The 23,997-nt window shown below is 37.7% G+C and overlaps 1 protein-coding gene across 1 annotated transcript in view; it reads right to left on the reverse strand.

Moving 5' to 3' along the window:
• The window catches only part of LOC141362754 (butyrophilin-like protein 2), a 66,959-nt gene extending 45,074 nt beyond the window's left edge, over positions 1-21,885 (reverse strand). Inside the window, exons 1-3 of the mRNA XM_073864970.1 lie at positions 21,809-21,885; positions 14,519-14,869; positions 8,431-8,775 (exon numbers count right to left, since the gene is read on the reverse strand). Coding sequence (XP_073721071.1) covers positions 8,431-8,775; positions 14,519-14,869; positions 21,809-21,866 — 754 coding nt within the window. The 5' untranslated portion in view covers positions 21,867-21,885. The remainder of the gene's footprint in view (positions 1-8,430; positions 8,776-14,518; positions 14,870-21,808) is intronic.
• Positions 21,886-23,997: the final 2,112 nt, after the last annotated feature.

The raw sequence follows: 23,997 nt of genomic DNA on the forward strand, positions 1-23,997 counted from the left end.
CAGAAATGGCCCCAAGCCAATTTGAGTTTGAGACCCCTGCTCTACACAGACGAGGCAGAAGCACTCTTCATCATCTGATGATGACTCTTGCATGATTTTTCTTCTTTTAGCTGCCTTGTTTTTCATAGGTCCAGATTTCTGCTTCCCTTTCTTTTGAAACAGCTTTTTGCTAGATTGAGGCTTATTCTTTTCTATATCATGTTTTCTGAGCATGTTCGATGTGTTTGTTTGTACAGGGGCAAGTTGTCAGATGTGACGACTTGCCCCAAAGTCATTGAGACAACTTGCCCCATACTTACTTGTGTGCTAATGTTGTCTAAATCTCAAGTTTAGCTCATCATATCACTTTAGCTAAAGTATCAAAAGACACTTTACGGTCTCCTCTATTTTGTGCAAAATAATCATTTTAAACATTCACACCTAACAAAGTTGTATTGCATAAAATGTAAAGTGATTTTTTTTTACTTTTTAAGCAGAAAAATAAGAAAATTGTGCTAACCTCAGATTACAGTGATCTTGACCACATGTGAACAGGAAGTTCACTATAGAAGAAGAAGTCACATAAAGTGGCTATTTGATTTTTGAGATAGAGCCTCTAGTGTTGGAGTTATTAACAGTGTGACAACTTACCCGTGTGACAACTTACCCCGCTCTCCCCTATAAGGAAGAACCAATTAATATAATAAATAAATATTTGTCTTTGATAATGAAGCCGTGTAATTGTCCACGTTTGTGTACAACAGGTTCCAGTTACCAGGGGCGTCATGCACCAATTTTTTTAAGGGGGCACAGTGTGCACAGCTCACAGAAATTTGTGCATACACAGACATCAAACGAAATATTATAGAGCTTTCAGTCTTTTCCATGGCACTTACATTTCTAACAATGTGAGCGCCCCTGCCTTCATGCAAAAACCTCCAAAATTAAAGTGTTGACTAACTTTAATATCAAATACTATTCAATCGGAATAATTAAATAGGCTATTGGCATCATATTTACATCTGAAACGGCATGTTTTGTTTATTTACGTTTTGTTTAATGACTTGTTTAATTGTGTCATTTATGCATTTTGCACAACAACTGCATTATCATATGAAATGAATGTCATTTTAAATCCATAAAGTATATAAACAACGAAAATGACATAATCTATAGCCACGTGATAGAGTTTAATGCTCAATAATGATTAAAAAAATGTTTAGATAAAATTATTAGAGGGAACGGATTATTGCATTAAATTTTACCTGCATATGTGAGCATGTGTGATTCCGCGCTCCCGTGAACTTTGGCAAACTTTGGCATTGTACCAAGATGAATCTAGAAATCTCTAACTTTGAGACAGTCACATTTTAAACCATACATTTTCTACACATAGGAGGTTAACTGTACATTACCGTACTGGGATTTGGAAATGTTGTGAGCGTTTCTTACACGTTTTAATTCCTCAGATAGCAAAATGCAGCAACAACAAAGAGCTTGTGAGCGCGCTCAGATGCTGATGACGACTGCGCTGACTGCAGCACCGCCAGAATAATGTAACATAATCAAAACACTATCAAAATGGCAAAAATCTCTAAACAGTGACAAGGATGTAGCACAGAGTTAATAATATTTTGCATATTAAACAGATTAAAAGACAAGTAACAGATTAATGGACGCTCCTTTGATTTTGAGGTTGCATGCAACAGTTTGAATGGGCATGACGCCTCTGCCTGTTACACAGAATTAAGTATTATGGTGCAAACAACAAAAAAAGTGATGTCCACGTATGGTCTTAAAAGGTCTTAAAAGGTTAAGGTGTATTTATCTGAATAATTTCGGAGCCATATTTGTTAACTGGGTACAGTAACAGCTTTCTGTGCACATACTGCATCACTTGCGCGTGCTTGTACTGCGCGAACTGCATGCACAAAATGGCAGTGATAGTGCATGTCTCGTGGTCAATATTATCACATACAGATTGGCATTAAATCATAGTAATTTCATTAGAAATGTAGGGCTTTATGATTAAAATATAAAGTTTATGACTAAAATCCCGAAATAAAGCGAATTATTCATGGCTTAATTATATAATAAAACAAAGTTTTATTGGAAAAATCTTATATATTTAAAATGTATTTAAAAATTCTGTATACATGTTTATATTAGTATTTGTTCATACGTCAACTTTTTAGCATTGTATGTGGTTCAACAGTAAAAGGTACTATTTCAACAGGTTTCAACAGTCGAGGCATGATTCTGACTATATGTCTACTTTCATAATTTAATAAATAAAAGTGCCAGTTTTCATCAAAAATAATTTGAGCTATTCTGATTCTGTTTCAGACACTTTACTTAATGCATTGGTAAGTTTGGCTTTATTAAAGAATGCGCTAGATAAATATACAAATGTATCTTGCAGGAGCACGACCTCGCGTTAACAATGAAATGGGCAGTTGTTTTACTATTTACATTGCTTTGCAAAATATTTACTATGGATATGGGTTGCGATATTGGACACTGGACTTTTCACTTGGAAAAATGATAAAAGTTACTTTTATTCGACCAAAAACCAATGTTGCCACAACTTAAAAAGGTGAGACCCCATCCGTTTTTCGCATTGGATTGTTTTATCTTTATTAAGAATCAAATATACCGTGGCAAGTTTATATTAATTGTACAATGCTTATCTAGGAACTTTATTAACTGCATTCAAATAAAATACAGGTCTTAGTATTTTTGATAAACTAAACTAACGAAAATTAGAAATGCGAAATGCTTTTTGAAATATAAAATTAATAACGACATAAAAACCGAACTAACACAAAATTAAATTATTAAATTAAAACTAAATTAAACACTAAACTAAACAATAAAGTACAAATAAAATAAAAAGTCGATAACAATGTAGATACATTTAAAAATATATCAAATTATAATAAAATATCAATTAAGGCAAAAAATATAAAAACTGTGTACTGTGTAATGAAGACGCATTGTATAGAAAAACCCTGATTCAGTTAATCAGCTTGTTATTGTGTTAATAAAGGAAACATTTCAAACATTCTGGCAGGAGCCCGATTAGTGGAATCAGGAATCAAGACATCTAAAAACATTAGGGAGGGGCTGACGACTGGAGTTGAGAACCACATAGAGAAAATCTGAGCACCTTTTTTGTTGATCTAAATATGTGACCCGTGCTGGCAAAATGCACACCGTCTAATTTTGAGCTAGATGCAAATGAAAGTATAAGTGCCGATTTTGGTCAAAATTGAGATTTTCATATAAATAAGTACATTAAGCCCTCGTCTAGCGATCTCAATGCTCTAAATAGTCAATTGTAAAAATATCTGTTTTGACAAGAATGCATGCAGGTAGGACCTATAATCTGTTATTCTTAAGTGAATGTTTGGTTAACTTTTGGGAAAAAATATCTGATGTGTAACCAGGCGCGGAGCTATGGGCGGGCCTGATTGACAGATTGACAGCTGGCCCGCCCAATCAGAAATGTAAAAAATACTACTCTGTATAGTTAGACATGTATACTACTTTATGTGGTGTAATTTATCTATTGCATGTTATGTTAAAAACAGTAAAATTATAAGTAAGCCTGATAACTATTTAAAAACTATTAAAGCAGTTGAATGTTGCGTTATAATGAAATATTCCCGAGCAGCTTTCAGCCATGATCACTTTGAGAACTTTTTTTGCAAGCAAGTAGAAAACGTATTTTGAATAAAAACACGTTATAAATATGTGCTGCGCGCTTTCCTCTCAATAACATAAACACACAACAAATATGACAGCGGGGTAAAAAATAGAAAGAAAACATCTGATCATAGTGATGTTGTTTGATATAGCGATATAGCAGCACTATAAGTCACGCCACGTTTATTGCTACACTTTATACAATATAGCCTATTGCTTTTAAGCAACAAATAGCCTATCATAACAACCTATAAGCCTACTGTGTAATTGAGACATTAATTTAAGAAATGCATTAAAGCAGAAAGACGTGCTGCGGAAATATTCACTTCAATCCACACCACAGACGTCCTTGGTTTGCTTCTTATTTATTAAATCGAGGCAATTGTTTGATCAAACATTGATTAATATTAAGATACAATTTATACAAAACGAAATTCACTTTAAAGAAAGTCTTTCTACAAAACAAACCTCGCAAAATCGCTTCCCCGACGTCCATTACGGGCTATGGCGAATTCCTGTCGGGCTAAAAAAAATGATGCGCCTTGGCCGTCGGGCGGAGGAAAAAATATTGTAATGTGTTTGCATTCTCTCAGATTTAGTTAGGTAATTATGTTGTATGTAATTCGGCGTCATCTTGTTAGCCATTACTATCCTCACTAACAAGTGAAACTGTCAGGAAATGAAGTGAAAGCATTAAATCCATTATTCCTTTCGTTCACGTCTGATATGCGCGCTCCTCGGCTCCGCTCTTCACGAGTAGGCTTGCTCTTGTGCTCATCAAAAAGTATATTAAATGTTTATTTATTTGTCATTTCGTTTAACCCCAGAGTCTAACATTATTCTAGCAATTCCCTTTTTCTTTCTTTATTTAGTAAGTTAACTTAAATATGTGAGAACGAAAATATATTTTTAGTGATTTGCATGAAGAGAATATGATGTTAGAAGCTTCATTTTAAGCATTTAGTAGCCGTATTTATTTAAACACTAAAAAAGTATAAGGTTTTTTTGGGTTCATTTATATTTCCTGTCACTGTGTGCAGGTTCTTTTTTGTAGGCTATGAGAGCCTAATATTTTTTTACCAAAAAGGCTTAATAAATGTCACGTTGCATTACAATTTAAAGTATCAATAATGTCAAAAATGTGACGTGCAGTTCGGGTGTGTGTGTATGCTGTTTAAATTAGTGTTTTGACGAATTTTATAGACTTGTTATAGTTTCTTATTCAAAAGTGACACCCATAGATTCAGGCCCACCCGGACTTAATCCATGCCCACCCATATGTCACGTTCTGCATCCGCCACTGTGTGTAACATTACATAGATCCTTGCATTACATATTAAAGCTGCCTCAATGTCAATAAAACAACAAAAGAAAAACAAAGTTTAACATATAGGGCTCTATCTTACACCCGGCGCAATGCAGCGCAATGCGCGACGCAAGTGTCTTTCGCTAGTTTCCACCCTAATTTTCACGTTTAGCGCCGCGTTGTTTAAATAGCAAATGCATTTGGGCCCCCTTCTGCGCCCATGGGCGTTCTGGTCTGAAAATGAGGTTTGTTCAGGCGCATTGTTGGCGCGTTGCTATTTTGAGGCAACTAAAATAGACTACGCCATTGACCAACAAAAACCTGGTCTAAAGTCTAAAGTCAATGGCGCAATGTGTTTTATGTTATTTAAAGAGCGCATTAGTAAAATGCGCCTATTAACGGGAGGACAACGCGGGTTTGCTTATCACAAAGTACACGAATGCGCAGCAGCACAAAAATGCTTTTAAATATGAAAGATTAAAGGATTGAATGTAAAAGATTATTATTGAGTCTCTTGGACATAAATGAGGACTAATTATGAGACGTTAGAAGGCGCAAAGAGCTGCTTCACCTGCAGCCTGGTAAGTAAATAAATGCTTTGCTTTGAACAAATGCGTTTTTAAATGGTTTTTTTTTAATGCTACCTCACGGATTTATTGTATATGATGACACTGTACCTGTGGATATGGTGAGATGAGAAACATTTTTAAGTAATGCTTAAAAAAACTCTTTGCTAAAAAACCGCTGTCCAAAGTGCTGAAACGTGGGGAGAGCCGTTTGTAAATTCTTTATCTCCTGTTTGTTACAAATAAAGTATTTTTAGAGTACAAACCTTATCTTAGATACTTGTAAATTATGTTTTGATGATATTGGATAGCCATACATTTAAAGCAATTAAAAGCCTGCTTTTTACTTCCATGACTAAAAGAAAACGGGTTTTAATAAAAAAATAACAATTTCAATACAAGTGAAAAACAACACAATTATTTAACATTAATCTTAAACTGGGGATCTTCTACCTCCGCTTAGTTTTTCAGTTTACAAAGTCCGTCATCTAAATAGGGATTAGACATAGCGCCAGCGCAACTTGCTTTTAAAGGGGATGAGAGCTGAGACTCTCATTGGCTTACTGCACGTTACGCCCAAAATACTCCCATTACAATAGGACCTACCCTTTTCGACCATGCGTTCGGCGCAAAAACATTTTTCCCGTCGTTAAATTAGCAAAAGTGGATTCGGACACGCCCATTTAGACGTTGCGCTGTGCGCTTTAGACAATGCGCTTAGATCGTTAAAATAGGGCCCATATTCTTGCTATATTGTTTTTGACTTTGTGTGTGCTAAATATGTAAGTTTTACCAGTGATTTTAAGGTATGTATGCAGCGATTTTATTTGCGATTTTTCAAGAAACTCGATTTTTCAAAAAATTGACTATGCTAACTCTGTCAACTTAAAACAGGTGTAGCTCTGTCATTTTTTGTCAGATTCCAACAAATTATACATAGAGAATGTCAAAATATAAATAGCTCATTTTTGAAAATTAGCTCATTCAGACTAATTTTGCCAGCATGGGTCACATATCTTCTGTTGGCTTTATGTTGGATTATTTATTATTTATTTTGTAAATGTTTATATAATAGTATTATATAACAGTTTATATCATGGGACTGTTAAATGCTTATTTGGTTGAGAAACATTTTACGGGTGTGCATTAGGTCTGTGGGCAGCATTACATTCCATATCACTATACACCAAGTTTAACTGTAATAAGATTTATTTAATTTTTATCAAATAAAGCATATACAGTACAGGTATGTGTGATAGCAAAATAAATTAATTGGAAAGAATGAATAAAGCAGTAAATTAACAATGATTGCCTGCTTGCTCAGTTTTGTTTTTGCTTAACTTCTGATAATATAAAACTAGAACAAATTATACATAAATACCGGAAAAAAGTATAGAAATATTAATAGGCCAACTTGTCCCCATTGTTCCCATTACTCCAAACTCAAGTGTAAACAATTTGCAAGTCAATTCATCATACTATTTTAAGTTTTGGCTTTAAAAAGTTAACATAACTTAAAAAAATTAGTTAAACAATTTCAACCTGAATTTATTAGTTAATGTAACATAAAAATATGTTTGGGTTTGATAAACATACTGTGTATTTTTTACAGTGTACTCACCATTGGAAATAATGCACCTCTCATGGTGTATCGGCCACGTAGCACAAAGCAATACCAACTCCAGTGTGCATTATTTTTAAATGGCCCATCATCAATATTCATTAGTTACCTTTTCTGTTGCTATTATATTTGTATTTGAGAATTATTTCCCCAAATTACCTTTTCTTTATTTTTACAATTTAGTCCCAACAGTCTGCATGATCACAAAGTTCTCTATGCCAGCCTATCATGCCCTAAATAATAATCATCTGCTATCCTTTCCATTTGTTCAGTACATTCCAGCACATTATATAAAAATTGTCTGATGTCATGATTATTGCAAATTTTTACCAAAAGTGTACTTTAAAAGAAAACAGGATGACTTTGAATAGCATCATGGTTAAGTTGTGAGGAAGAGCTGATCAAGTCTTGCACATGTATTTCCTGGTCTAAGAGTGACTTCCTGCTAAAAGAGGAAATAATGGATACCAACAGAAAAACCATGTGTAAGGAGAATGTATGTGTGTGAGAGTACAAATATATATGTATGTAAAAGAAAAAAAATTTGTGTATGTGAGAGAGAGTAAAAATATATGTACATGAACAGAGAATGTATGTGTGTGAAAAAGTAGAAATGTATGTATGTATGTATGTAAATGGAGAATGTATGTGTGTAAGAGTAGAAATGTATGTATGTGAAAGGAGAATGTATATATGTGACAGAGAGTAAAATATATGTATGTGAAAGGAGAATGTATGTATGTAAGAGAGTAGAGATGTGTGTATGTGAAAGGAGAATGTATGTGTGTGAGAGAGTAGAAATATATGCATGCGAAAGAAGAATGTATGTGTGTGAGAGTAAAAATATATGTATGTGAAAGGAGAATGTATGTGTGTGAGAGAAAGAGAAATGTATGTATGTATGTGAAAGGAGAATGTTTGTGTGTGAAAGTAGAATGTATGCGTATGAAAGCAGAATGTATGTGTGTGAGAGTGTAGAAATTTATGTATGTGAAAGGAGAATGTATGTGTGTGAAAGAAGAATGTATGTGTGTAAAAGGAGAATACATGTGTGTGAGAGGGTAGAAATGTATGTATGTGAAAGGAGAATGTATGTAAGTGAAAGAAGGATGTATGTGTGTGAAAGGAGGATGTATGTGTGTGAAAGGAGAATGTATGTGAGTGAGAGTGCCAGAATGAATTTTGGCTTGTACGGCCCCTCATAGATTATCACAGTGGGACTTTAATTTTAGTTTTTGTGGTTTGCTCACCTTCAACTCTGAGATCAAAAGTGATGTCATCATACCAGGTTTTGGACTGAATGAAACACGTATAAAGTCCTTTATCAGAGATCTGAACTCTTGATAGTTTAAGTGATGTGTTTCCTTTCTGTAGTTCTTCTTTAAACACTTCAGTTCTTCCTCTGTACGACTGAAGCTGATTTGTGTTTTTATCTTCATGATCTTCATAGAGATGAACTACTTTGAGATCAACTCTAGACCACTCGACTCTCATGTTTACAGCACTGATTTGGGGTTTAAGAGAACAGGGCAGAATTACATCCTTACCAGGTATAGCGACGAGAGGAGCTACAGGTCCAATAACATCAAACTGATCTGTAAGAGACAGAAAACACTGTTGAGGTTTTGGGTGGTTTCAGCATGTTAAATTTATTCCTAAAAAAAAAACAATATGCAAAATTAAATAGGCTTTGTCTAGAACGACTGCCCATTTTGTTGTGACGCGAGTTGATTGTGATCCTGCGTGCTGGCGCTGTCCCAGGTTCAGTGTTCTCTCCAACGTTACATAACCAATCAAATTTCACCATTAAGTTCTTGCATTTAATGAAGACCGCAGATTGGCTAATATGAGGGTCAGTCATTCCTTGTTGCCGTGAAGCGCGGAAATGTGAAAAGACGAACGCGGCGCGAGCATGACGAGAGCAAGCCGATTACAGCCAAGGTTATTACTGTATTTTTTGACGACGATCCGGATTCAAATGTAACTCCACCACCGGAAAATACGAGTTGACGTTAAACCTTTCAGAGAGAGTGGCTTAAAGATTTCGAGTGTCTCCGCTATGAAAATGTAACTTACTGTGTTTACTGTAAATCCTGTAAAACGGCGTTAATGGCGGAATCAAAACATTTTAAGCGCCAGACGTACCTTGCTTAAACATAGCGAAAGTGCCAAAAACACAAGACGTGTCATGACAAATGTGTTTATTATTGATGGAGACATCGACCTGTCTGTCAGTGTGTTTGATGGTGTATGTGCGCATGCGCTGGTGAATGGACATTCGACAAACATCCTTGTGGTCCATGTTGCTGTGGAATACGACAATGCTGATGGTATGTTTTTATTGTATTTTTTGAAACATTGCCTATTAGTATTAAAAGCATCCTGGTAATGCAGTTATCAATACCAATATATATTAGCCTTCTATATTAAGGTCACTTTTGTAATGTCACAATTAATCAGTGTTTTACGTGTTTGCGAGATTTTTTATTGTAATCTTAATCATGTTACCTGTAATTGTTAAATTATTATTGCTGCTATACTATTTCAACAGCATTTGGGTATTAATTTAGGAATTTATGCAGCAAAAAATTAAATAAAATAAAATAGAAGACCAAATTTTAAATGCTGGCCATAGGATGTGTAAAGCCCGGTGGTGGTGTTTTATTTTTAATAAAAAAATCTATTAACTCTTTCACCGCCATTGACGAGATATCTCGTCAATTAAAGAGCACCAATTATGCTAATAAATCGTCACGTTAGCACGTTATTGCAATATCCCATAGTACATACATGTTATTAAAACTTGAACTAATGCATTGTGAGTCTTATAAATTGCTTACATACCTCACCGATTTCTCACTGTCTGGAAAACGCTCGGTTTAGTTCCTGTCTCCGCCTCCCCAAATGTCTAGTGTAATCGGATTGGTCAGATGACTACTCAACTGTTATTGGTCAGCTGGGTTCGGCGTGTGTTTGAAAGGTTACGCCCCTGACTACGTGTGGGTTGACACACGGTTCTGACTGAGAGTCACAGCCTCAGAGGCAACGTAAACAAGCGTTATATTTCTCTATAAACGATGGTGTCTGTACTGCCTTACCACTTCGAGCTCGATTCAGAGAGTTCGGAAGGCCGTTACGATATAAACGATCTCCGTCAATGAATGTGATTGGATTTAACTTTTTTAGGTGTCCTTAGCTCTGCCAGAATGCTAAACGAAGACGAAAATGTGTTGCAAAGACATCCAAAAGGTAATTATAAGGTACTACATAACTATATGGAAACACCAAATGTAGCACATAGAAAGTATTTGTTGAAATGATTATAAAACTATTTCACTTCTTAACATTATTTTACTATAGTAAAATTTATTATAAAAGACTGCTTACATACTCTATTACTGTGCAAACTATATGGAAACACCAAATGTAGCACAAAGAAAGTATTAATTGAAATGAATGTTAGTTCTACATTATTTTACTATGGTAAACTTTATTATGAAAGAGCTTACTTATAAGTGCTATGTTTTTACTTATTAGGTTTTAAGGAGAATGCAACAGGTTCCAGGGCCTCTTACCTGCGTGATTCATCATCCAGGTTTTGCACAAATTGTCTAAATCCCTACACACAGAACATTTATTGTACCGACTATAAGCCTTTGAGGCGCAGGACTAGAGTAAGTTTTATTACATTTTTAAACCAATAACACTAAAGTATTATTATAGTAACAAAGTACCCAAAAGAACAAAAGATGTAACTTTAAAGAAAATATAGTAGTCAGTCAAAAGTTTATTTATTACAAATATATATTGAAATGTTAAACAATATACAAATAAACATACTTTAGTAACCATATTGTGCTCTTCTTTCAAAAATTGTTCAATTCACTTCTTACATTTATCTATTCAGATAAATGGCATATCAAAGCTTTGTCAGCTGTTGCTATCTAAGACGACACTTTAGGGTTATCATCCTGTCGTGTGTTGTTCTCAGATTCAGATTTATTTGTCACATACATAATGCAGTGAAATGTTAGAGACGGCTCCGTGCTACTCAACCCACAACAAGAAAAACAAAACACTCAGGATATCTGGTGGTTATTGCAGATATATACATTACACAAATATACACATATCCCTATACCCACATATATAAACACATATATATGTATATACACATACATATATACATATAAATACACATAAACACATATACATATATATACATCCATACATACATACGCATGTACACATACACATACATATACATGCCCGCACATACACCTACATACCTACACACATACATACATACATACATATACATACACATGCATATATAGACACACATATACACATTCACATGTATACATACATGTGCATACTTAAAGTGCCTACACACTACCATTTAAATACCAGACAGCCTGGGGAAAGAAACTCTTCCTGAGTCTCTCAGTCCTTGCCGCCAGTATACGGTATCTATGTTTTGAACGAAGCAGAGTGAATAAACCATAGTCAGGGTGGCTTGGATCTTTCAAAATGTTTTTGGTCTTGTCCTTACACCGCTTGCAATAAATGTCCCCTAGGTTAGGGAGTTGCCTTCCTATGGTACGTTCAGCTGAGCGCACCACTCTCTGCAGAGCCTTACGGTCCTGCATGGTGGTGTTTCCATACCAAGCGGTGATGCACCCAGTCAGAAGGCTCTCAATGGTGCTGGTATAAAAGCTCTGCAGGACTGTATTGGATGCCTTGAATTTCTTCAGCCTACGTAGATGGTACAGCCTCTGCCTTGCTTTCCTTACCACAGTGTCCAGGTGGGTAGACCATGTCAGATCTTCTGTGATCTGTACCCCGAGGTATTTAAATGTATTCACCCTCTCCACAGAGGTCCCACTGATGAATAAAGGAGTGTAGTATCGCACCTGCTTTCTCCCAAAATCCACCAGCATCTCTTTAGTCTTGCTGACGTTGAGGTGAAGATTGTTTTCATGACACCACTCGGTCAGGCACCTCACCTGCACTTCCTGCAGAAAAAAAAACTTTGTCATCATCAGTTATACATTTAAGACTGGTAGTGGTTTCACTAGCTTTGCTCCTCATATGCCAGTCTGACTCCTTGTACTGTGTGTAATGATGTTGCATGTTTGCATACAGTGTAGAAGGATGTGTCCAGCTGTGAATCTAGGATATAGACAAATAAAACAAACATGTATTCAGTCAAAAAGACATATTATAACAATAGAGTACAACGATTATAAACGTTAGACTATTCATTAAAACGTTAATGTATTACATGGCCCAACATTAGCAACACACATTACGTGTTTACTTCGTTTCAAAATCTAAGAAAGCTTCAAGTAAAAAGTAAAATACATATAACGTTAAACAAATCATCTGTACTTAGAGTTTCTTGAGTTTGATCATGAGAACAAACTTTACCGGTAACAGTTTAGCTGGAACAGCTTAGCAAGTTTGTAAACACGTCTAAATAAACATCGATAAAAACGATAGTCTGCATAATTCAACATACACGTGTGTAAATATGGTAGGTTGTTTATGAAATACATTATTACAACACAAAACAATAGCTTGCAAGCTTAGCTCTACACATAGATCTATATCTGAGCTCTACAAGCACATAATGTTAAGCTCCGGTTACCGGTAACGTAACTTACAGTAAAGGCAAATAATAAACATGAATACTTACAGCCTGTGATCCAGAAGTGCACGGTAATCCAAATTTCAAGGGGAGACGTCGCGCAGCTTCGGTTCATGAGAAGCAGTTATTGTGAAAACTCCGTGAACAACTTTTGACTGGATTTTTCCGGAACCGTATTTAACATGATGTCCTCTGTGTAAGTCCATAAAGTGCTATTTTGCCCTCGCATCTAAAGAGACAGCGTCTACTCGAGAGATTTAATCGCTTAAACAATGAAACAAGAGTTTGCAAACAGGGTCAATGCAGGGACTCCTAACCTCCGCCATTTTAGCTCTCTTCTGACTCAGCGCTCTCCACCCCCGTATTTGAGGGCGTACCAAAGCAAAGCAGAGAGGGCTGAACTATGATAATGTTGGTCTTCTCTACGTCACCAATCCCAGGAAGTAAACTGTTGCCAATCCGAGTGTTTTTTGTAGTCCTCGAACGTTAGAGACGATAACTCGCGTCATCGATTTCTTTGAGGTATGTACTTTTTGAATATCGTTCGCATGTACTAATACACACTTACACACAAAAGGATGTTTAAAAACGTGTATCTCATAATAGGTGCTCTTTAAGAGAAAATGCTTCCCCGCCAATGACGAGATTTTCCATCTTTCCCCAATACCGCTATTATCCACCAGGTGGCGCCCTTCCGCAACTTTTTAAACCCGGAAGTATTGCCCTATGGCAAGCAGCTGCATGTCCGTGTCTGTTTTAAAGATCGCTCTGAATGGGATCTCTATGAAAAGTCCGTCACAAAAATGGAATTATCTCTGCGTTTTGCTCAAAATGTGGTGTTTATGCAGAAACCTACCCATATTCAAAAGCTGATTACAAAAGAACCACTCAAGGTAGGATGAAACTTTTTTTTTTTTTTTTTTTGAAAGCAGAGGGTCTGTTCTTTCATTTGGTATATTGTATGTTTATATATTTAAAGAAGAACATTTTCTGGAAGGCACTAAACTTTGGTGAAAATCATGAAAAACGGTGGCCCTGGCTGGCAACTTTTTTAAAAAACGCTGCCGGTGAAAGAGTTAACATTTACATTGTAGTTGTGGTGCTTTTAAATTTTTGCTGGTCGTCCTAACTCTTTAAAGTTGGGAGCACCAGTGCTACCAAATAAAAAAGTTAATTTTGAGCCCTGTGGACGGTTACTGACATGTCAATCATCACACTGACATACATTTATCTTAGATTTTATAATTTTTTTCCTTTCACTTTTCTACTCATCTGGTTAGTTTATTATTTTAACAAACTCATAAACTACTTTCTTTTAATAATTAATGAATTAAATTATACAGGGTTACAAACACACTAAGTCACAGACCAAAGGGGGGGGGGCAGCTGAAGTCCTGCTGCGGTTTTCATAAGAAATTTAAAAAGAGACTACAGTGATCACGAATCCGTGTACAGTTATGGAGCTAACACAACTAAATTTTCAGGGGGGGGGGCTAAGAAGAATTTGGGAAGAGGGGTAAATATGCATTACAACACACGTGCTCAGCAATGGTGTTGAATGATACATTTTTGCATGGCTTGTCTTAAAACATATTAAAAACACCACATAGACACACTGTATAAACAACAATAAAAACCTGATTATCACAGTGGGACTTTAATTTTAGTTTTTGTGGTTTGCTCACCTTCAACTCTGAGATCAACAGTGATGTCATCATACCAAGTTTTGGACTGAATGAAACACTTATAAAGTCCTTCATCAGAGATCTGAACTCTTGATAGTTTGAGTGATGTGTTTCCTTTCTGTAGTTCATCTTTAAACACTTCAGTTCTTTCTCTGTACGACTGAAGCTGATTTGTGTTTTTATCTTCATGATCTTCATACAGATGAACTACTGAGTCTTTGAGATCAACTCTAAACCACTCGACTCTCATGTTTACAGCACTGATGTTGGGTTTAAGAGAACAGGGCAGAATCACATCTTCACCAGATACAATGATGAGAGGAGCTACAGGTCCAACAACAGCAAACTGATCTGTAGGAGACAGAAAACACTGTTGAGGTTTTGGGTGGATTCAGCATGTTAAATTTATTCCTAAAAAAACAATATGCAAAATTAAATAGGCTTTGTCTAGAACAATGACCATTATGCCTGGCTCACACTACAGGATTTTTAAAATCCTGGCAGATTTTGAAATCTGGTTGCAGCAAACACATAAAGAGAATCTTGTCAGATATTCTTCTCTTAAATCTTAAACATGCTCACACTACAGGAATTAAAAATCCTAGTGCATCACAAACTACAGGATATTATTAGGATTATCTTGCCAGAGCAAGCACTTCACTTCACCTCAGGAGAAGACTATATAAAGGAATGAAGATTATGACACATTTATTATCATTTCTTTTTAAATATTTACAAAGTAGCAGCTTTCTTTTTGAAACCTATGTGATTTCTCCTCCTCAGCTCTTGTTTATGAGGCAACAATCATGATATGTTTTAAGGATGTGTTATGCAGGCAGTGTTTGAATGCATACTGTAGATGTGTGCACAATCTAGCACCAACTCAAGTCTAATCCTTATGCAAGATTTATTTAAATTTAAATACATCTATTTAAAAACATATTTTTAATATAATTGGCTAGCCTATATATAATTATTTTTTGCACATTTAAGAGTTATTATAAGTGATTGTAATGGTTTTGTTCTGTGTTTACTTGTGTTCTGTGTATTTTTGTATTTTGGACTTTTATTTTGATACCCTGCTCTGTTCTGACTTTTATTTTGATATTCATCATGCCATGTCACAGTTCACACTTCCTGTCTGTCTGTATATAAGTCACTTCCTGTTCACCTGTTAGCTGCTGATTAATGCTTAGCCCAACCAACCTGTTTCCCTGTACTCTGTATCTGTTATTTGTTATCTGTATTCTGCCTGTATATCTGCCTGTGTTTGACCCGTGCCTGTTTACTTGGATTTTTGATTGAACTCTGCCTGCCTTGACCTTGTGCCTGATTTGGATTACGTTTTTGGATCACCCTTTATGGATATGTTTGCTGGCCCTTTTTGGGATTTTTCTAATAAACACCTTTTGCAAATGGATTCACCCTTTCACTCGCTTTCTTCAAAGCACGCCCCGTTACAGATTAATCAGCCTAAACCGGAATCCAGCGGAGGTTGGAAATTTCCCACCAGCAGCATGACTCCAGCGGATCGTCTTGTTGGTCTTCGCCAAGGTAACAAACCTATTGAGGATTTTGTTGAAGAGTTCTGTGAACTATCTGGTCTGGTGAACTTTAAAGATTCATTTTTGAAGGACATTTTTTACTGTGGATTAAATCGCGACATTGCCCGTTCCATGCCACTCCATACACCACACTGGACATTAGAACAGTATATCGATCACGCTCTGTTGTTGTGTGGTTCACCATTCACTGTGGGTGTTGGGGATGCACCTCCAGTGAATATTCACGACACGCCTAGCCACATCATGCCTGTTTCTGCACCTGGGTTTGAGAAAACAATCACCATGACTGATCATAAAATGGCCGCCACCATGCCTGCTCCCAAATGGCCGCCACCCTGCCTGTCCCTAAAATGGCCGTCATCCTGCCTGTCTCTGCACCTGTTTTCATGAGAGCGACCATCATTCCTGCACCTGTACTTCAAAGGGCCATCATCACCACCACACCTGCACTCATGAGGACTATTAGTCACCCAGCACCGTATGTCAAGATGGCCGCCCTGCCTGAACCCACCGCCACAGAGGTATGCCTCATTGACTGTGTCATTCTTGAATTTGCTATGGCCCTGTGGTGCGTTTGGTCTGCCTGCTGCTCGTTTGTCTCTTGTGTATCTCAAGGCCCTGAACCCGAACCCCTGGACTCACCTGACCGGCCTGATTCACCTGACCGGCCTGATTCACCTGACCGGCCTGATTCACCTGACCGGCCTGATTCACCTGACCGGCCTGATTCACCTGACCGGCCTGATTCACCTGACCGGCCTGATTCACCTGACCGGCCTGATTCACCTGACCGGCCTGATTCACCTGACCGGCCTGATTCACCTGACCGGCCTGATTCACCTGATCCGCCCGACTCCTCTGATTCTTCTGATTCGCCCGACTCCTCTGATTCTTCTGATTCGCCCGACCCATCTGATTCTTCTGATTCGCCCGACCCATCTGATTCATCCGACTCATCTGATTCATCCGACTCATCTGATTCATCCGACTCATCTGATTCATCCGACTCATCTGATTCATCTGATCCGCCCGACTCATCTGATCCGCCCGACTCATCTGATCCGCCCGACTCATCTGATCCGCCCGACTCATCTGATCCGCCCGACTCATCTGATCCGCCCGACTCATCTGATCCGCCCGACTCATCTGATCCGCCCGACTCATCTGATCCGCCCGACTCATCTGATCCGCCCGACTCATCTGATCCGCCCGACTCATCTGATCCGCCCGACTCATCTGATCCGCCCGACTCATCTGATCCGCCCACTCATCTGATCCGCCCGACTCATCTGATCCGCCCGACTCATCTGATCCGCCCGACTCATCTGATCCGCTCGACTCATCCGATCTGCCTGACTCATCTGATCTGCCCGATTCATCTGATCTGCTTGACTCATCTGATCCGCCTGACTCATCGGATTTGTCTGTCCGGCCTGATTCCCCATCTGGGACATCGCCACCCTGGGCTTTGGGAGCTTTCCCAAGTTTTTTTTGGGGGGGGGGAGTACCCGGACACAGGGAGGAGGCAGAGGACACCAAGGCGGAGGCCGAAGTGTGCTCGGACCCTTCCTCTCCCTGTGTTCCAGGTCTATTCCTGCCCCATGACCCAGGTCCTAGCCTGCCCCATGACCCAGGTCCTAGCCTGCCCCATGACCCAGGTCCTAGCCTGCCCCATGACCCAGGTCCTAGCCTGCCCCATGACCCAGGTCCTAGCCTGCCCCATGACCCAGGTCCTAGCCTGCCCCATGACCCAGGTCCTAGCCTGCCCCATGACCCAGGTCCTAGCCTGCCCCATGACCCAGGTCCAAGCCTGCCCCATGACCCAGGCCCGCATCTGCCCCATGACCCAGGCCCGCATCTGCCCCATGACCCAGGCCCGCATCTGCCCCATGACCCAGGCCCGCATCTGCCCCATGACCCAGGCCCGCATCTGCCCCATGACCAAGGACCATCCTGGCCATATGATCCAGGACCTCTCCTGAACTGCCCTGCCTTCGCCAAGAGGTCCTGGCCCGCCCGCCCACCCTCTATTGGACTGTATGTTTTGTTTGTTGGGCTCCGGGAGTCGCCCTTTAGAGGGGGGGTTCTGTAATGGTTTTGTTCTGTGTTTACTTGTGTTCTGTGTATTTTTGTATTTTGGACTTTTATTTTGATACCCTGCTCTGTTCTGACTTTTATTTTGATATTCATCATGCCATGTCACAGTTCACACTTCCTGTCTGTATATGTCACTTCCTGTTCACCTGTTAGCTGCTGATTAATGCTTAGCCCAACCAACCTGTTTCCCTGTACTCTGTATCTGTTATTTGTTATCTGTATTCTGCCTGTATATCTGCCTGTGTTTGACCCGTGCCTGTTTACTTGGATTTTTGATTGAACTCTGCCTGCCTTGACCTTGTGCCTGATTTGGATTACGTTTTTGGATCACCCTTTATGGATATGTTTGCTGGCCCTTTTTGGGATTTTTCTAATAAACACCTTTTGCAAATGGATTCACCCTTTCACTCGCTTTCTTCAAAGCACGCCCCGTTACAGTGATCTAGGCTATTTCTATTAATGCTCTGTTTTCCTGTTCCTTCCTAACAGGAATATTATTGTAGGCTAAGCGTTAAATGACTGATACTTGGTTAAACTTGTTTTTGCACTGTTGTTTGCATAATTCCACTGTATATATACTACTCTGCGGTGATATTGTTTTGTAGCTATATACTATGTGGATTCTATTTTTGTTGTTTATTCTTCTGAGGCTGCTGGTCTTTGAGAGCTTATAAACAAATTTTATGATAGATTTATAATGACAGTAAAGTTTCTATTCTATTCTATTTTATCTTGCAGTGTAGGGTCTAGTGTTTAATTCAGTATTTACATTACCAATGGTTTTGGACAAATATGTCATTTAATGTGAAACGTTGTAAGTGTCGATATGAGGCTAATCAGATTCTCAAGTGTGCGGTATTTCAGCAATCAGTGCTGCACTTGGGTGAGGTTCAAGCGGATCATTTATATTTTGAACAACTAATTGCGTGATATAACATAATGTTTGTTAGTACATATCCTGCATGCCGGTGAACACTGAACAGCAATGCATGCATGATGACCTGAAATTACTTAATACAGATAAAAACTTTGTGCGTCTGTAAAGTAATTTTTAAAACATGATGCGCTTTCTGCCGGCTGCCCCATCGGTTTCTGTGCGTTTGTGGAGCGCGTCACAAAAAAAGAAAATCATCATATCATTTTAAATTCATTTTGTTAATAAGCTAATTATTTAAGTGCAACTTATTTCGTGTATGCCTATTTATTTTGTTAAATTTCCTCTATACACATAATAGCTGCAGGTGCGTGATGTGACTGACCATCATCATGTTCTGTTGTTTTTAGGATATTTTAGATTATGTTTATAAAAGAGTGACAACGTGAATCGAGCAAGGAAATTATTTCTATATTTTAAATAGTCTGTCTGCCCCAACGAGCTGCAGTTGTGGCGGAATGAAAGTAGAATGAAACACTTGACTTCCACAAACTGTTTCTCCGGCTGCGCTGTCTACTCACAGCAGCTTGATTCGCGGTCCCGAAAGCTGTCAATCATCTCCGTCTCTCAATGATTATTGTGAAAGTACTGACGTAATTATGCGGATTTAAAATCCTGAATATCAAACATGTTTGATAAGATGTTTGGCCCCGATTTGCTTGAGAGCATATGCCTGGCTCACACCACAGGATAATCGGGCCGAATTTACCCCGATTTTCCCCTCCCGAGAATCCGAGGGAAAATCGGGCAATGGACCTTGATCGGCTCTGAAGTTCGGGCCAGATTATCCTGTAATGTGAGACGTTTAAAAATCTAAACTTACACCTTCCGATATGCTCTCAAGCAAATCGGGGCCGCCCCGATCTTATCAAACATGTTTGATATTTAGGATTTTTACGTCATACTTTCACAATAATCATTGAGAGACGGAGATGATTGACAGCTTTCGGGACCGCGAATCAAGCTGCTGTACGGGTAGACAGCGCAGCCGGACTCATTCCGCCACAACTGCAGCTCGTTGGGGCAGACAGACTATTTAAAATATAGAAATTAATTCCTTGCTTGATTCACGTTGTCATAAACATTATCTAAAATATCCTAAAAACAACAGAACATGATGATGGTCAGTCACATCACGCACCTGCAGCTGTTATGTTTATAGAGGAAATTTAATAAAATAAATAGGCATACACGAAATAAGTTGCACTTAAATAATTAGCTTATTAACAAAATTAATTTAAAATGATATGACAATTTTCAATTCTTTTTTTGTGACGCGCTCCACAAACGCACAGAACCCGATGGGGCAGCCGGCAGAAAGCGCATCATGTTTTAAATATTACTTTACAGACGCTCAAAGTTTTTATCTGTATGACCATATAACCATAAAAGTAATTTAAGGTCATCATGCATGCATTGCTGTTCAGTGTTCACCGGCATGCAGGATATGTACTAACAAACATTATGTTATATCACGCAATTAGTTGTTCGAAATATAAATGATCCGCTTGAACCTCACCCAAGTGCAGCGCTGATTGCTGAAATACCGCACACTTGAGAATCTGATGAGCCTCATATCGACACTTACAACATTAAATGATATATTTGTCCAAAACCATTGGTAATGTAAATACTGAATTAAACACTAGACCCTACACTGCAAGATAAAATAGAATAGAATAGAAACTTTACTGTCATTATAAAACTATCATAAAATTTGTTTATAAGCTCTTAAAGACCAGCAGCCTCAGAAGAATAAACAACAAAAATAGAATCCACATAGTATATAGCTACAAAACAATATCACCGCAGAGTAGTATATATACAGTGGAATTATGCAAACAACAGTGCAAAAACAACCAAGTATCAGTCATTTAATGCTTAGCCTACAATAATATTCCTGTTAGGAAGGAACAGGAAAACAGAGCATTAATAGAAATAGCCTACATCACTTATAATAACTCTTAAATGTGCAAAAAATAATTATATATAGGCTAGCCAATTATATTAAAAATATGTTTTTAAATAGATGTATTTAAATTTAAATAAATCTTGCATAAGGATTAGACTTGAGTTGGTGCTAGATTGTGCACACATCTACAGTATGCATTCAAACACTGCCTGCATAACACATCCTAAAAACATATCATGATTGTTGCCTCATAAACAAGAGCTGAGGAGGAGAAATCGCCTAGGTTTCAAAAAGAAAGCTGCTACTTTGTAAATATTTAAAAAGAAATCATAATAAATGTGTCATAATCTTCATTCCTTTATATAGTCTTCTCCTGAGGTGAAGTGAAGTGCTTGCTCTGGCAAGATAATCCTAATAATATCCTGTAGTGTGTGATGCACTAGGATTTTTAATTCCTGTAGTGTGAGCATGTTTAAGATTTAAGAGAAGAATATCTGACAAGATTCTCTTTATGTGTGTGCTGCAACCAGATTTCAAAATCTGCCAGGATTTTAAAAATCCTGTAGTGTGAGCCAGGCATTGTGTAAATTTAGATTTTTAAACGTCTCACATTACAGGATAATCTGGGCCGAACTTCGGAGCCGATCAACGTCCATTGCTCGATTTTCCATCGGATTCTCGGGAGGGGATAACCGGGGTAAATTCGGCCCGATTATCCTGTGGTGTGAGCCAGGCATTAGTCACAACTTCCCCCCATGAGTTTGTTATGTGCGAATATTTACCTGCTCTTGAGTCTGTGATTCCAATAATAATCATCAGAGTCACACAAATGAACTCCATCACTCAAAACAGAGCTTCTTAAAAATATAACAAAACAAAAAATTAATGTTGTTAGACAAACACAAATTTTATTTTTACCTTCAATCACAAATACAAATAAAAAGAATACATTTACATGACTAACAATAGCAGGAAAAAATTTAGATGGATGCTTAAATAAAACTTTAATTAGTTAAAACATACTATTAATAAGTAAATTACTTTTTTGTCAGATTTATATTGACTGGCATGACAGCCTGGCAATCAGGTGGGACAGAGACACACACATACCTATGTGATTTCATGAGGATATGTGTGTATTTTTACATTAAGTGTGGTACCACTCGTACATTTACTTATGTTTCAATATTGACGTGTTGACAGGACTAATATATGAAGGTATGTTTTGTGCAAAACACCTGCACACCCATCACAGTATAATTTATAGTAGTAGAGATCATCCACACAGGTGTATCAGTAAATTTTAAATCCCTCACATTTTTTGCTACAAATCATGTGCTTCTGTGAGATGAGAATTGCATGCATGTACAATGTTTTTCCACAATTTTTAAGTGGGGATATTTTCTAGCACAAACACAAGTACATAACTACAACTGCTTGATTCTGCTGCTATGAGTTTCAAACACTTGTTTTTGCTTGCACGTGAAAAGTGCAGATGTCATTTGTACCTGTATGTTATGGCGAGCACAGTTCAGCACTTCCCACCAGGGGGCGCCGACACTCACTGAAGCAGAGTTTATTAATTACCACCAACGTTTCAATGAGGTATTATTATTATTATTACCTTTATTTAACCAGAAAGAAAACTCATTGAGATTAAAAATCTCTTTTCCAAGAGCGTTCTGGCCAAGACAGGCAGCAGCACAAATTAACAAGGTTACAGACATAACAACATGAAACATGTAACATAAAACATAGTACAATAAATAGTAAATTACAAGGTTATAAAATATCCAAAGTTTCATATATACATTATCTAATGCGATAAACAACAGCAAGGATCATTCCAATAATCAATCGAAGCATTTACATCCATTTTGAGTAGCCTCCAAGTCATTTAAAAGTAGTTTAAAAACACCTAAAGAAACTGGCTCCTTAAGATTCAAAACAGTTTGCAGCTGATTCCAAGCACAGGGGGCCGCATACTTAAAAGCCCCTTTTCCCAATTCAGTCCGAACTTGAGGGACAGATAAAACTAGTAAGTCCTCAGAACGAAGACAATATCCTGTACCTTTCTTTTTAATGTAAGATTGAAGTTATGGAGGAAGCAGACCGAGAATAGCTTTATAGATAAAAATGAACCAATGAGTAAGTCTACGTGTAGACAATGCAGACCAACCAACCCTCTCATACAAAGAACAGTGATGAGTAAGTGCTTTAAAATTCGTGATGAACCTAAGAGCTCCATGATAAACAGTATCCAACAATTTCAAACTTGTTATGGACGCATGCATGTATATAATATCGCCATAGTCTAGCACTGACAAGAAGGTGGCAGCAACAAGTCTCCTTTTGGCCTCAAAAGAAAAACACGACTTGTTTCTAAAATAAAAACCCAGTTTCAATTTTAATTTTTTTACCAGCTGCTGAATGTGAGGTTTGAATGAGAGTGAGTCATCAATTATGATACCTAAATACTTATATTGAGATACTAACTCAATTTCGAAGCCCTGAGAAGTAGTGATGGGTTGAAGGTTACGTAACTTTGATTTTGCACTGGAAAACAACATAAGTTTTGTTTTGTCGTCATTCAGGACTAGTTTTAAATCGAACAAGGTACGTTGTACAGTATCAAAAGCAAGTTGTAACTAACAAAGAGCTTGATTAGGAGTTGGTGCAGAGCAGTTAATCACAGTATCATCGGCATAGAAATGGAAATTCGCATTTGAAACATTTTGATCAAGACTGTTGATATATAATATAAATAAAAGTGGTCCCAGCACTGATCCCTGGGGCACACCTTTGGATATACTAAGAGGGCTGGAAATGAAGCCATCTGCCTTTACGCACTGAGATCTACCTGATAAATAATTATTAAACCAGCAAACTGTTTGTTCTGATAACCCACAATTGAGAAGTCTTTCTTTCAATATTGCATGATCCACAGTATCAAAAGCCTTCGATAGATCAA

The sequence above is a fragment of the Misgurnus anguillicaudatus genome, unplaced genomic scaffold, assembly GCF_027580225.2.
Source record: "Misgurnus anguillicaudatus unplaced genomic scaffold, ASM2758022v2 HiC_scaffold_29, whole genome shotgun sequence".
NCBI classification, from domain to species: domain Eukaryota; kingdom Metazoa; phylum Chordata; class Actinopteri; order Cypriniformes; family Cobitidae; genus Misgurnus; species Misgurnus anguillicaudatus.